Genomic DNA, 15,177 nt, shown 5'->3' on the forward strand with positions numbered 1-15,177 from the left:
AGGCTGCATTTATATGATTAAAAAATACTATAAAAACAGTAATATTGTGAAATAATTACAATTTAAAATAACAGTTTTCCATTGTAATATATTTAAAAATGTAATTTATTTCTGTAATGGTAAAGCTGATTTTTTTTGCCGCTATTAATCTAGTCTTCAGTGTCACATGATCCTTCAGAAATCATTCTAATATGCTGATTTGATGCTCAAAAAACTGCTCAACAATATTGATAATAATCGTATTATCAACATTGAAAATGGTTGTGCGACTAAATATTTTCTGTGGAATTTTTTTTTAGGATTCTTTGATAAATAGAAAGTTAACAGTATTTGTCTGAAATGGAAATCTTTTGTACATTATAAATGTCTTTACTGTCACTGTTGATCAATTTAATGCATCCTTGCTGAATAAAAGTAAAAACTTACTGATCCCAAACTTTTGAACGGTAGTGAATATTCATGTCACGTCGAGATGTGCCATGCCATAATTGACATTAGTTATGCAAAAGGAATTTATTTATGTGTCTTATAACCATGTCTGACACATTCCGTTTTAATATGTGCATATTCAAATCATAATAATTTAATGATATTTTTCAAAGAATAATGTAATTATTTTTCACTTCTTTTATGGACCTTTTTTGTCATTTTTGGAGCTTGACAGCATTATATGGAAAAGAGCTGCATGAACATTCTGCCTAACAAACCTTTTTGTGGTTTATGGAAGAAAGAAAATCATAGGGGTTTGTAACGTTTTGAGGGTGAGTAAAAGAATTGTAATTTTTGGGTGAACTGTCCCTTTGCATCACCATTGAGTCATTTTATTGGCAATCTCGGGTTTTGAACAGCCCTGTCAGTCAATATTTCCTTCATTAAACACGTGCTGTGATCTCTTCAAGCCTCATTGGTGACCAAATCTGATTCTATTCCAGCACTCTCCCTCCTGCGTTCTGCCAGCCGTAATGAACAGTGAGCGGCAGCATGTTGGACAAGCAAAGTTCCGCGCGATAATTGAAGGGCCGCTCCGTGATATCGACACACAATCCTTGCGAGCTTTCCGGTTCAAGGACTTCTCCTGGCTAGCAGCAGGAGAGATCATCGAGGGAGGTGATTAGATTTTGAGAGCACTGAACCTGATGCTTTCCTTATGGGGACTATAAGAACGTTTGCCTTGCGCCCGTAGCCTTGTGCGTGCTGTGGTGGGGGACATTTCAGAAGGTGAGGCGGAGGTTTTCTCTTCCTTCTGTTTCTCCTTTCACATACGTTAGGCTTTTAATTGCTGTTGAAAGCGGATAAAAGTGAAGTTCTCTGAGGAGCAGCTGCATTTCAATGGGCTGACCAGAGGGAAATCAGCTCTGAAAGAGCCCTCTCTTCTCTGTATGTTTAGCTGATAGAGATCTCTTCTGGGAAAGATTTTAATAGGTTTCTGTGGGATTTGGGACTGCTGGGAGAAGGGGGGACCTGTTGAGTATGAATGTTACGTAATTCAGAGAGAAAGTCGAAATGAGGCTCAGATTCAGATATTGGGAAATGGCATTGATCACAAAGTAAGACTAGTAATGGACCTATTCACACCAAGAGCACAGAAAAAAGAAGTTGCTTTATCGCTGAGCATTTTTTTGACTTTTATTTTATTATTATTTGTTGAAGTAATTCAAAATTATGTTATTTATTGTTAACCGATTCATTTATTATTAGGGGTGTAACAATACATCGTGTCACAATATATCACAATATAAAAATGCAACAATATGTATAGTGGATAGTTATATAAAATTACGGTGTGAGAAAAAATTCACATTAAACTGCTATATATAATGTTGAATATAATGTATAATAATGCAATGGGGGAATATTTGTGGGTCCTGATAATGTTAAATTATCTTATGTTACTAGTAAAAAGTGGCCTATACATTGTTTTAAATATATCTAGTCAGTGACAGAGTGCAAGCGTATTCGTCTAAAAAATGTATTCGTCTGATGTCATCATTGTCCTGTGCATTGGGTTACGAGGCCAAGCCTATTAATTTACACCCAATGTAATATCAAATTTAGCATTTTAATCAACAGTAAATTTTTGTCAACCTTTTACCATATGTTTTGGAGTATCGCAATAATATCGTATCGTGAGTTCAGTATCGTGATATTTATCGAATCGTGGTATGTGCTCGAATCGGGGTATCGTTGCACCCCTATTTATTATAGACTTTTAATAAATTATTTAGTCATCTTTATGTAATTTGAAACCTGTAAAAAAGTAGATCAAGATAAAAAAAGATATTGCACAGAGTTGTTGATATTCGCAGTTTTTTATTCTTCTGTAATCATGAAAATTATTTGCCATGGTCACTTTGAACTGTCTTATGGAAAATATCTGTGTGACGATTCTTTTTATAAAAATATCTTTAAAAAAAATGCATTTCTAAAATTTTATTTCTATAACATTTTAGTGAGGTGCTCAGTAGACTAAAACCATGGTCTGTTGGTTTAGTTTTCTTTGTCTAGCATTCACAAAACTGCAGTCACTAATGCCAGCTCTAATTTCAGCTCCGCTTCTCATTGAGTTTCAAATTCACAGCAGGCAATTAGCAAGATGCCCTACTTGTCATATTAGAGGTAACCTAAGGCTGTTATTAACGAGCTTCAAAACTCAGTGCTTGACAGTCTGCCTTTACTTTAGAGAAATGTGGTTAGGATGCTTATTTTCCTCAAGAAACGGAAACTTCGTTCTGAATCCTCAACATATTGCCTGCTTCAGTATTCTTTTGAAGATGGAAGGAGCCATTGAAGATAGTACTTATATACTATCACATGCCTCATGTCTGACGCTGTAACTCATTTTCCACGGAAAACCAACTGTTCCTGCTGTGCTCAATATTCCTCTTGAGGATTTAACTGTAGTTTTTTGTAATGTGTAGTCTTTCTGGTCCTGTTGTGCACAAATCATCTGTATATATATATATATAATATAATATTATTAAATATATAGAAATATAACTTTCTCTGCCTAAAATTAAGCTCTGAATGTCCTGAAAATAGGTTGCCATTTCATGTTGACTTTCTTAAATGAGGAAAAATCTCTTTTCATTTTTCAGGAAATGCGTTCAGAGAAGAACAGGTTAAGGACCTCAAAGAAGCACTGAGAGGCACTGACCCCGACATTCCTCTTGTGTTCGTCAGCGGCAACCACGACCTTGGCAACACACCCACTCCGGACACCGTGGAGCAGTTCTGCCGTGACTGGGGCGATGATTACTTCAGTTTTTGGGTGGGTGGGGTGCTGTGTTTGGTGTTAAACTCTCAGTTCTTCTTCGACTCATCAGGCTGCCCTGAGTTAATGGAGGCCCATGAGGTCTGGCTGGAGAGCCAGCTGCAGAGAGCCATCCAGACCCCCTCCCGCCACGTGCTTGTCTTCCAGCACATTCCGCTCTTCCTCCGTATGCCCGACGAAGAGGATGACTACTTCAACCTGCAGAGGGGAATCAGAGAGCGCTTGATCCAGAGATTCAAACAGGCAGGTGAGAAGAAAACACTTGAGCCTTCCACTTCAAACAAGACAAGTTGCAAGTGTTCGTACCTCATTTCATGAAGTATCAAAGTTTTTTCTTTCTCTGAGAATACCACAGTGTTTGTTTAGTCTGTCCCCAAAAATAGGCTAAATAGTAACCAAAATAGTTTTTTCCAACATGTTCTAATATATATTTTTAAACACATATTTTATACATAAATTATTTTTATTTTAGTTTACAGATTTAAACTGACTTAATTTGACAGTTTATTGCAATAAAACACTAAAACTGTTTCTTCATGTTGTCATAAGAACACCAGTAATTATATTGATTTCCAAATGAGCATTTTTCGTTTTTTTTTTTTTTGCTTTTACAAGGCATAAATAGCGGTTTTAGTTACTCATTTCAGGTCAGACTTGACCAAAATCAGATCTTGACCAAAAATTGATGCACCTCGTGATGGAAATGATTTCCATCACAACATTTATTTTCATCAAGAGATGCATCATTTTCTGGTCAAGATCTTGTATTGTAAGAGTCCATCACCGTAAAGTCTCCTCCAGCAAATCCTAAAGACTTTCAGTGAATTTAAGGTCTGGACTCAGAGGTGCCAATTCATGTGTGAAAATGATTCTTCATGCTCCCTCCCAACCATTCTTTCACAATTTGAGCCTGATGAATCTTGACATTGTCATCCTGGAATATGGCCATGATCTGTCTTTCTACATGGTTGTTTAAGATATGAAAAGCTACTGCAATAATGATCCATTCATAAACTCAAGCATTTGTCAATTTAAATCCAAACAGCAACTTTTTTTGTGTGACTTTGGGGCCTACTAGAATAGGTTGTCATTGGTGAATGTTCAAAAAAACATTTTTCACACATTTTACATTGTTGCAGCACCTCTCTTCCCAGTCTGTCAGTAACGCTCGGTTTAGTTCCGGTCTCTATGAAGCCCCTTCTTCCGAAAGCATAATGTGCTCTGATTGGTTGGCTGGACCAGTGATTGGACAACCACGTCAAGCTTGTTTTGTAAATGTCACGCCCTTCACGATAACCCCGAGTTTTAACACACTTCTAACACAACTCAACCAGGCCTCACCCCTTTTTTTGTGTATCCCATTCCCTTGGTATGGAATAACTTAAATGAGGAATATTGTGACATGTTCATTCATGAAAGAAAACACAAGACTACAACCGAGGCATTTCATGGGGTTCAGAAACAGTTATTATTGATATAGAGAATAATTCCCTTTGGAGTGACTTTGTGCTTTGTAACTTTGCAGATATTTTCATGCTCAAACAGCAACAATATTTACACTAAAGAAAGTTGAAAATGTAAAAAAGCATAAGTCATTTTTAACTAGTCTACATAACACATCAGAGTAAAGTATAGTATATTTTTTATTAGACATTTAAGATATGTTTGTAGAATAGCCTGCACGATGAAATGAATGAAACCATGATTTTCCGCCTCTGTGATGCCAACCACACAATTATTAAAAAGAAGCCAAAATGATAAGGAATTAATTAAACTGGATTAAGGAGGATGGGTTAAAGGTCCCGTTCTACGTGATCCCATGTTTCAAACTTTAGTTAGTGTGTAATGTTGTTGTTAGAGTATAAATAATATCTGTAAAATTATAAAGCTCAAAGTTCAATGCCAAGCGAGATATTTTATTTAACAGAAGTTGACTACATAAAACGGCTCGTTTGGACTACACCCCTCTAATTCCTTCTTTAGTGACATCACCAGAACCGTGTTTAGACTAACCTCCGCCCACAGGAATGCTCCCTCAACTCTACTGGCTACTTGCGCACTTCTTATAACTTAGGCTACTGTGTTTACTCAGCTCTTACGGTGATTTTCTGAAGTAAAACTGACGCTTCATCTTTTGTGTGATGTGCTCATGAAGCTCCACCCCCTGTGTCGTCCGGCAGCAGCTTATTTGCATTTAAAGGGCACATACTGAAACAGCTCGTTTTTCTGAGCCCCAAAAAATGTCAATTTAAACATGCTGTAAAAAATGATCTGTTGGGTATTTTGAGCTCAAACTTCACATACACACTCTGGGGACATCAGAGACTTATTTTACATCTTGTGAAAAGGGGCATATAACGGGACCTTTAATAAGTATTAAAGATAAGCCAATGAATACTCATCGGTTGAGCGAAGTTGTAAACAAGTAATAAGACTGAATAAGTTTTGAATGAGAGGGTTAGATGTTCTGCAGGCATCTCGGCTTTGTTATCTCCACCAAAAGCATCTGGAACTCCATGACTTGAGTGATTTTTTGCGAAGAGGGGAAGACTTTTTCCATGACAATTGTAGTCATACGGACAAAAAAGATCATTCAGATATTTATTTTTTTCATGGAAAAGTGAAAATTTGCATATTCAGCAAACCAATGAAAACTATAAACGTGCAGTTATCATTGTTTTTATTCAATATAATTGTTTTTCTTAAAAAAAAAATTATATATTAATATATATTTTTTTATTTTTTATTTTTTTACTTATTCCAGAAAAATCCAGAAAACAACTGTTTTTAACAACTGTTAATATTGTAAGTTTCGGTTTTCTTATTTGTAATATCTGTTAAATTAATTGAATAGAATTACCGGTAAGCAATTTTAGATTTCTCAACATTTTTGGTAAATACAAATAAAGGTGTACAAGACCATGAAACTATTGGTGCAAGAATGCTGCAGTAAATGGCACATTTATGGCCACATGCTGGAATAATGCTTTTGCCTTGCCCATGGCTCTTTAATTATGCTGTGAGTGCCCTGGAGTGCTTTTCCAGGATGTATAATAAAAGCTTTACAGACAAGAAATATGCAAGTTGTCCATATACATTTTGGGATTCTATTATGAGAATGGACTCTATAAGAGGCATATTGTGCATAAGTTAATTATTGATTTTAGATGGATCAGAGCAGATGTTGTTTTATTTAACAGCTGTGCTGAAATACACAGCATACATTACTCAATACTCTATTCTCGTGTTGATATCTAATGAGCATTTTTGGGGTTTGCAGTCCCTTTGCTTGAATAAAGATTTCCACTATTAACAAGCGACTCAATATTTTAGCCTTAAAGCATTAAATCTGATTGCTGTTCAAATTTGAAATTCCTACAGGATGTTATCATGTAGCTTCAAGAAGAGAGAAATGGCAGTGTTATTGTTACAGCTATCAAATGTTATGCTCCTCTTAATGTGTCAGATTGATTTACTCTCAGTTATACATAGTAGTTCTGGCACCACAAACTATTAAACAAGCTGTGCTGTTTATGTAGGAAAAGTAACAAGTAAATCCACTAGGTTGTGGTTTATGTTAGCCATGAGGGGGAAAAACACACATCTTCCTTTGTTCCAAAGGTTAGTGTTCAAAAGAAACAATATATATTGATCTTTGTATGGCCAGAGAGATGCATCATGGTGCAATGATATTGAAAATCAATTTAAAAAAAATGGGCAAAACAGGAAGATTCAATCTCTCTAGTCATGAAAGATGTGACATCTTTAATATTAGATTTGAACTTTCATCTCTCATTTTATACACTCTGTGTTAATGGAAATGGAGTAGTGTGTAATGTAAATAAGTCGGGCACTGCTGTGGGCGACAGAGAGGGGCTTGATGCACATGCACTCCACAGCTTCCTTCGAAACGCCACTTTTGCTATTTCTGTAATTGTTTCTATGATCAAAAATGAAGAATGCTAAAATGAAATAAATAAATAAATGTTTGAAAAATAAGCCAATCCTCCTGGATATCAGAGATCACTGTCAGAGGATAACTCAGCCACTGCCCACAAACTCGTTTTCATGGGCTCCTTGAGCTCGTAGATTTAATATCGTGCTGCAAATTATATTTTTTATGATTTAAACCACATTTTCTAAAAGGCAGCAAGGCTTTGAGAAGATGATCCTTTTTTGAGACATCTGCCTTGGGGGAAAACATGCTGATCACTCCAGATGTCTGTTAGCTTTGAGGTTTGTACAGTGGGTGGCATTTGTAATGAATACATATACAGTAATACACAGTTCCTGATATCCTGAGCTGTTTACAGACCTATATTCCTCTTGTACTGACACTCTAATGCCCTGTAATGTCTGTCTGTCAGGTTCTCTGTGCTTTGTGATAAGTTTTATGTTAATCATTTATTCTTTTGTTGGTGTACAATGAACTGATCTTGTTTTCTGTCAATCCTGGGACATGAGCATAGAGTCTAGAGGTAGATCTCAATAACTGTGCAAAGTTTATTGATTTTTCTTTTTCTTTGTGAGTTGACAATTTAACAATTTGCACTGTGATGTCACAATTCATTCTAGTAAGAATAATATCCAATCATAAGCCATTATGAGCATGTTTTATTGAATATCAGGCCATTCATTGAAATCTCATAAGTTCTATCGGATGTTCTCTTAGTGAAAGGTCAATCGAAATGCCCTTAACCTCTTCCGTGTTCTCTCATTTCATATTTTGAGTAATTGTGTGTATCTTTAGTGTAAGGATATGTTTAGAGTAAAGAACTCATATGTTTAACACATTTGTTTGTTACAATGAGTAAATACATTCCACACATTTTCCCTCGAAATCAGGCACAGACCCATAAGAAATGTATTTATTTATGTTTTGGTTTTACTTTGAGATCCATTCTGATTGCATCTTAAGGCTATAATCTGACTGAGCACAGAAGATTGAGCTAGTATTAAGTGAGTTTTTTTACAGAATGTTTGTGCGCTTTTTAAACACCCTTGATTGAATCTAAATTAGTACTCTTGACAACCGCACTAAACGCACAAGCAGAAAGGAAGCTTGTGCTATCTTAAAAGGCAACTTGTGTTTTTGAGCCCCCTATTGTAATGCAAACCATTTCTTTTTAAATTACCATTCAACGTTTCGCACACTGCCAGTGGTGCTATCTTGTAGTGTGTTAATTAGCAGTGATGAGCCAAGTGTTTCCTCTGCTATTTCAGCTGTCTTAACGCTCTCATTCAGCACACGCCAGTAGAAATGAGCGCGGGATTTGGTTAATCAACAGAAAGCTTGTCACCTGCTGAGAATTGTAGGTTAGCTGGCAAGCATGTTGTTTTTAGGTAGACAATGAAGAATAGTCTGTTTTGTGGAGGTTACAGTGTGATGGAGTACCTATTGTTATCAGATATCCTTTAGGAAAGGCTTGGCTGTGTTTTTGTTTATCTCAATGTCTTGCATCATTATAAGGAGTGTTTCAAGGGCATAGAAATATACTGTAACTAGCCCCGTTTGGCCATATCCATTTGGATATTATCTGTTTGCAGTTTCTTCAACTCTGATGTCTTTTATTTGTAATTTGGCTTAAGGGAAATTACAGATGGTAGAAAAATGATTTACTTTGTTGCACTCATAGTTTGTGGCTTGAATAAAAAAAAAAATTCTCTAAAATTGTAATGTATTTTCTATAACACTTATGATTCAAAACTCAACGAATATTTTACCATGAGCCAATAATTATGATATGTCCAAATAAGTTTATAAAAACTAAAATCAATAGTTTTACATGCTGCCGTTAATTTAAGCATCTCAACATTTTAATGTACAGTAATTTAAAATCTATATTAATCTGCTAAGGATTAATTTTAACAGTGTTATTAGTGTTCTTTTAAGATTAGGTGAATGTTAGGTGATGGCAAAAGTAATCTACATGTAAAATTTGATGAAATAAACATAATTAAAGGGGTCATGTCTTGATCTTTTGAGAAATAAGAAGTCTTTGTACCATTAAATAACAAAGAATTTATTTAATCAAGCTCCAAAAACAGCTCGTTTTGATATTGCGGGTAATCTGTGACGTCACATGGGCAAATACACATGCATATGACTGCCTCCAGTGCAAGACATCAACAAACAATTACATTTTATGGTGTTCAGTCGCTTAAAGGGTTACTTCACACAAAAATGAAAAAATATCCCTTAATTTACTCACCCTCAAGCCATCATAAAAGTTATCCATATGACTCCAGGGGGTTAATAAAGGCCTTCTGAAGTGAATCAATGCATTTTTGTATGAAAAATATCCATATTTATAACTTTATAAACTATAATCACTGGCTTCCGATAACGGCCATCTGCGTGTTCACGAGAGAGTCTTTGGTGAGAAGTGACGAACATCATACGCCTATGTCATACACCAGAACTTGACTCTCTTGTGAACACGTGGACGGCCATTACCAGATGGATGTACTTTTTTGGGCTCAAAATCTAAGGTACCATTCACTCCCATAATAAAGGGTATAGGATATTTTAAATATAAATCTAATCGTGTTTGGCTGAAAGAAGAAAGTCATATACACCCAGGATGGCTTGAGGGTGAGTCAATGGGATACAGTATACAGATGCGCATTCAGTTTCTGACATATTCCACGCACTTGAGTCTGTCAACAACAGAACAAATGGAAGAGTGAACAAACTTTCGCTTTGACGTGTCCAGTTTAAACGGCTAGTTTGTGTCTCTGTACTAGGGATGTTAACCGATGACCGTTTGACCGATGGTTGACCGTATGAACGTTAACCGGTCAAAATTGTCGGTAGTCGGTAAAAAAAAAAAAGAGATCTCTAAATTAGGCTATCATAGACAGTGGACTAAACGCTACTACAGTTAGCCATCTCATTCCAAGATATTTTTGTGTGAAGTGAACAAATCCCTCACACTCAATTTTTCATAACTCGCCTGTTTGTAGGCTACTTAATAAACCAATAAAAACATTTGGCGCAAGGTCACAGCGTTTGGGTTCGCGCGCTCACAAGGTTTGCGAAAAGTAAAGGCAACAGGCTAAAACACTCGAGGTTAGAGCCAGGGCAGACGACAGGATGAAGCGTGCAAAGAAAAGTAGTGTGTGGGACCATTTCACCAAAAAGAATGAGACAGATGTAAGTTGCAACTTGTGTGATACAGTGCTTAAATACAGTAGTAGCACATCATCTATGATGTATCACCTGAAAACGCGACACCCACGCTTCGGGTGAGAAAGGTAGCCAAAGCGGGAGCCAGAGCGGCAGAGAGATGCGACAGAGTTGCGAAATTGCAGGCACGATATTGCACAATATTAGGAAAATATTACGATATTGGGGAAAAATTACATTTCGATATTTTTTTCCCAACGATATATATTGCGAGCCATGATCAATATACTAAAGTCAATAATTACCATTCCATGATATTAATAATTTCACTAATAAGCAAGCTTCATTACAAGTGACAAAAAGGTCACTTAATATTTTATTCCAAAATTAGAACATATTTCTGTCAGAATTCGGTGAACGTTCTACGCAATCCAACGTGGCGGCGCTCTTAACAGATGTTTGTTTGTTCATTATTTCCTCAAAATAAGTAAAAAAATCTCTCTCTCTCTCTTTTCGGTGCTGATGCAGTGACGCGTTCATGTAAACGGCACCTAAAAGCTGCCACAAAGAACCAGCAAAATTAGTGATTATGAATAAGTAAAATATTGCGATGAGACATTTTAATTGTCTATTAATAAACAAGTGTCTTCTGTGTCGGCTGCAAAGATGAAGTCTGACTCGCGATCTTCGCAGTAGTGAACGCGCCGCAGAGAAATACACATTTCATACGGATTAAATCGTTTTATTTTGTTTTGAATGGTTCTGTTTAAAAGTAGAGATTTCTGTAGATAATAGATATATTTCTATTTTTTTAGGTGTGTGAGGCGAGAGTAAGCTACCTTATACGTTGAGTTTCGGTTCATGGATGATAGCTTCAGCTCTAGTTCAGGCGCTGGCGCCTCCGTGTCGTGATATCTATCTGCTATATTTACTTTTATTTATTAAATCGAGAAAATTGGATAATGATACACTGATTAAAATTAAGATACAATTAATACAAAACGAAATTCGTTTTAAAGAAAGGCTTTGTGCTTTCTGTTTGAGGTCTCTGTGAAAGTTTTAAAGCAGTCTTTTAGTGCCGCTTTGATCGGTCGCGTCCATAATGGAGAACTGTCACGTAAAATTGTTTTTTCCTCATAAATACGAACACGAAAAATAAAAGACAAAAGACTTTTTTAAAAAGACAACCATCCACAACTTTATAACACTCCAGTCAAAGTAGGCTACCTCTTTTTGGTCAACATCCTCCTTTTTGTAGACGAAATACAATAAAATGTTCCGGCGATGTGACTATTACTCATGCGCACAGCCCTACTAGCATATTTTAAACTAATCGGTTAACCGGTTTCAACCAGCTAATGAGGCTCGGTGGTCGGTCAAGAAAATTTTTAGTTTTCGCCATCCCTACTCTGTACAGAATTAAAAGGGATCCCATCATCAGAAACGAGTGGATGTTTTATTTTAATGGTGTCCTAGATCACGTCGGAGGATTATATATTTGTTCGGAGGATTTTGTTTGTAAACGAGGCACAGTGTAATGGAGAGTTCGCAAAGAAACTTTTGTTGAAAGATGATGCAGCCGACTATTGGATCTGACAGCAGCTCCATCATAAGACGCAAGTAAATTATTTCATAATGCTTTGTCTGTAAATTACTGTAAATTTTTGTTTTATGGATATACACTTACTCATGTGCAATAGCGAGTGGGCCTTGATACTGTTTCCTGCAATGACATTAGCCAATCATAACAGTGGCCGTTTACTGACAAACCCCTTAAGTGTCACAAACATCCTTAAAGTCACCGTGAACCGGAAGTTGCAAACGACTTTTCTCCAGTGTTATGACGTATTTCCAAGTGAAACGGAATATTGAACAGAGGGCAGGGTTTTACTCTAGCGCTCCTCCTCTCCATCTCTGCTCATAGCAGACTAACGGTTTGAGGGGAGTGGTTACGCGTTGCCCAAACCAATTCCTCAAACCTACGTCATCGGAGAAGGTCCTCCAATGCAGAGGGGAGGGGCATTTTCAGATTTTGATTAAAGATTACCATGGTAAAAAATTTTTTTTTTAAATATTTTCTTGCACGGATTAATTGTTCACCACAAGACTAGTAATATGCGCTAACAAAGTAAATAGGGTCAATTTTGATTTCATGGGGACTTTAAGCATATACATCTTTTAAAAGTGACAAACACATAATGTATTCTTTTTAAATATGTTTTCCCCGATGAGAAACAGCTTTGCTGTGTACAGGAATCAGCATGATTGAAATTGCTAAGCACTATGCCAGTCGCCTTTCATGCATATTTGGATTAAATCATAATTACACTACACAAAACTCTGTCCCTCATTTAAAGGATCTACAGTGATAAATGGGTGCGATATATGACCGGCATAAGCAATGTTCTCCCTGCACAAAATCATTTTGTACTTCCTTCTGTCATGCAAATTATTTTTGGCAGAGTTTTGTGAATAATGTATCCCAGTGGCCTAATGACAGCACACACAAACAGGCAGTAACACACAGGCACACAACCCTCAAACTAAACCGTTAATGCAGTCTGAGTAGTTTGAATAGACGAGACTTGAGGATTTACATATAATCCATATCTGGCAGATCCGTTAGTTCTGTGGCTGGGAATAGAGACTTCTAGAAGCGCGTTTAGTGTGTCTCCAGAGAACTGAACACAGAATGGCATCATACTTCCTTATTGGACTAGATTGCTGGCTTATTTTATGTGAATGTTTATTTTTAGTACGTACTATTCTCTCACATTCTCAGCAAATTTCACCTCTCTCAGCCAAAAGGCATGTTGATCCCTAGATACTACTATTCTTGCAGTAATGAGCGCATTAATTAACAGGCAGATAAATGGGATTTTCTCAAAAGTATCTTCAAGAAATGAAATAACGCAATTCATGAGATGGAAATAAGTCGCTGAGAGCAGTGGACAAAATTCAAGGGAATATACTGTAGAAACCGTACAGAAGGGGGCTGTGTTCATAGTACTGCTGTTGGCATTAGTGTAGAATCCCAGAATTTCCACAGGGATGACATTTTTTGATCATCTTTAGATGGACATCTTCTTATAAACATGTAGAAAGTGACTTTACATCAGATCTCCACAACTAAATCCATAACAGCACTGCTTGTTGTTAAGCGATCACAGCTTATTAATCAGCATGATTACAGGACTGGTGGGAGTATAGACACACTGAAATGTTCACAGCCAAAAATCACAGCCGAGAAAAGAAGCGACTGCAAGCGTGCACAAAATGCAGACATTTCTAAGGCATACAAAGCAAAACAATGTCCAAACAGAGAGACGCAGACAAGTATGATTATCTGAACAGAAGACAAAACTGTTTATTTTAAAACCTCAAAATGATAGTGGAAATAGACCTATTATAGCATTAAAAGCAAAAATCATGTTTTTCTTGTTGTAAGAACTATGTATTTGATACACTGTGCAATATGAAATAGGCTACCATGAAAAAATAGCTATTTTTATAGACATGAAATAGTCTAAACCTTTACATCGTAAAGGTTGAGAGGCCCATCTATCACTGTTTCATGTTTGTAGAGTTAGTTTCTGGAGTAAATATATAGGCTATAATCGGTGTCTGTACACAGCCTTTTTTTTAAATGGCGGGTGCTGGTACTTTCGGCCAATTAGCGCATACTAACATCACGGATAGGTCCTATAGCGCTGGTTGGGATCCTACTCTGAAGTAGGAACTAAATCAGTTCCTTCAAAAGCGTTCCTAGACCTAAAATAGTTCCTAGTTCCTGCGGTACGAACGCACCAAAATCCGGGGACTTCCGCCAATAGTTCTAGGAACTATGAAAAGGTTCCTCCGGTGCGAAAGCCCCTTTTGTGAATGTATTAGCAGTAGCAAGTGTCTGTACTTAATCTGCAGCAGCAGCAGCGTAGCAGATCTATTCCACCAAGACCAAATACATTAACATGGACACATCCATTACCATCAGAAATCACTTAGAAATTTCAGGCCCTGATTTTTACTGTATTTGTAAAGTGTAAAGGGGTATTTTGTGTGCTTTCGGCCAATCAGCGTATACTAACGTCACAGATAGTTCCTATAGCGTTTAGGTTGAGGTGTAGGTTAACCTAACAGGTTTAGGTTGATGTGTAGATGTGTGCAGTCATTAACAGTATTGCATGTCTAATTATTCTATCTGGTAGTGCAGTAGAGAGGATGTCCTTAGAGTAAATTGTTTTAGAAGTGCTTTGATTTTTCTTCCCCCTCCTCAGTTTCACATCTGACTTCCCCAGATAATTGGACTCTCTTTTTTATCCATCATGTTTCTGTTGCTTGCTTCCATCAAGTGGATTAGAGGTTATAATATGTGAAAGATGCTTGAAATGTGCATAATCGTCCTATTGAAGTCATTTACATGCAATTATAATTCATCCTAATGTTTTGTTCCTGTTGTTTTAATTGTTTTTGAAAAGGTGTCTCCTTTATGTGCTGCATTGTGTAAGTCTTTAAGTGTCAAGGTAGTTGTAATTGTGTTGTTTCTGTGGTTTCATTAGCAGTGTTCCTCTCTGTCCAACAGAGCATGCAGATAGCTATCATGTGCATGAGGAACAAGAACAACTAGTGAAATTTAGATGAACTCTTGACAGCAAGCAACAATCTGTAATTATACCTCTCAATGTTGTGTTCCTGCCATAATCAGTTTCTCCTTTCTTCTTCTTCTTTTATGTATTTTGGCGTTCCATCTCCTGTCTTACCATCATCCCTGTGGTTTTTG

General features: G+C 36.7%; 2 protein-coding genes across 2 annotated transcripts in view; one reads left to right on the plus strand and one right to left on the minus strand.

Annotated features, from left to right (window-relative positions):
• Window positions 1–15,177, minus strand: part of shisa9a (shisa family member 9a) — a 76,049-nt gene that overhangs the window by 45,780 nt on the left and 15,092 nt on the right. Inside the window, exon 2 of the mRNA XM_081392664.1 lies at window positions 3,155–3,469. Coding sequence (XP_081248790.1) covers window positions 3,155–3,162 — 8 coding nt within the window. The 5' untranslated portion in view covers window positions 3,163–3,469. The remainder of the gene's footprint in view (window positions 1–3,154; window positions 3,470–15,177) is intronic.
• cpped1 (calcineurin-like phosphoesterase domain containing 1) overlaps window positions 1–15,177 on the plus strand; it is a 30,888-nt gene that overhangs the window by 9,932 nt on the left and 5,779 nt on the right. The window contains exon 3 of the mRNA XM_081392662.1: window positions 3,096–3,518. Within this exon, the coding sequence (XP_081248788.1) occupies window positions 3,096–3,518 (423 nt within the window). The remainder of the gene's footprint in view (window positions 1–3,095; window positions 3,519–15,177) is intronic.

The sequence above is a fragment of the Scardinius erythrophthalmus genome (assembly GCF_964197995.2).
Source record: "Scardinius erythrophthalmus genome assembly, chromosome: 18".
In the NCBI taxonomy this organism is placed as follows: Eukaryota; Metazoa; Chordata; class Actinopteri; order Cypriniformes; family Leuciscidae; genus Scardinius; species Scardinius erythrophthalmus.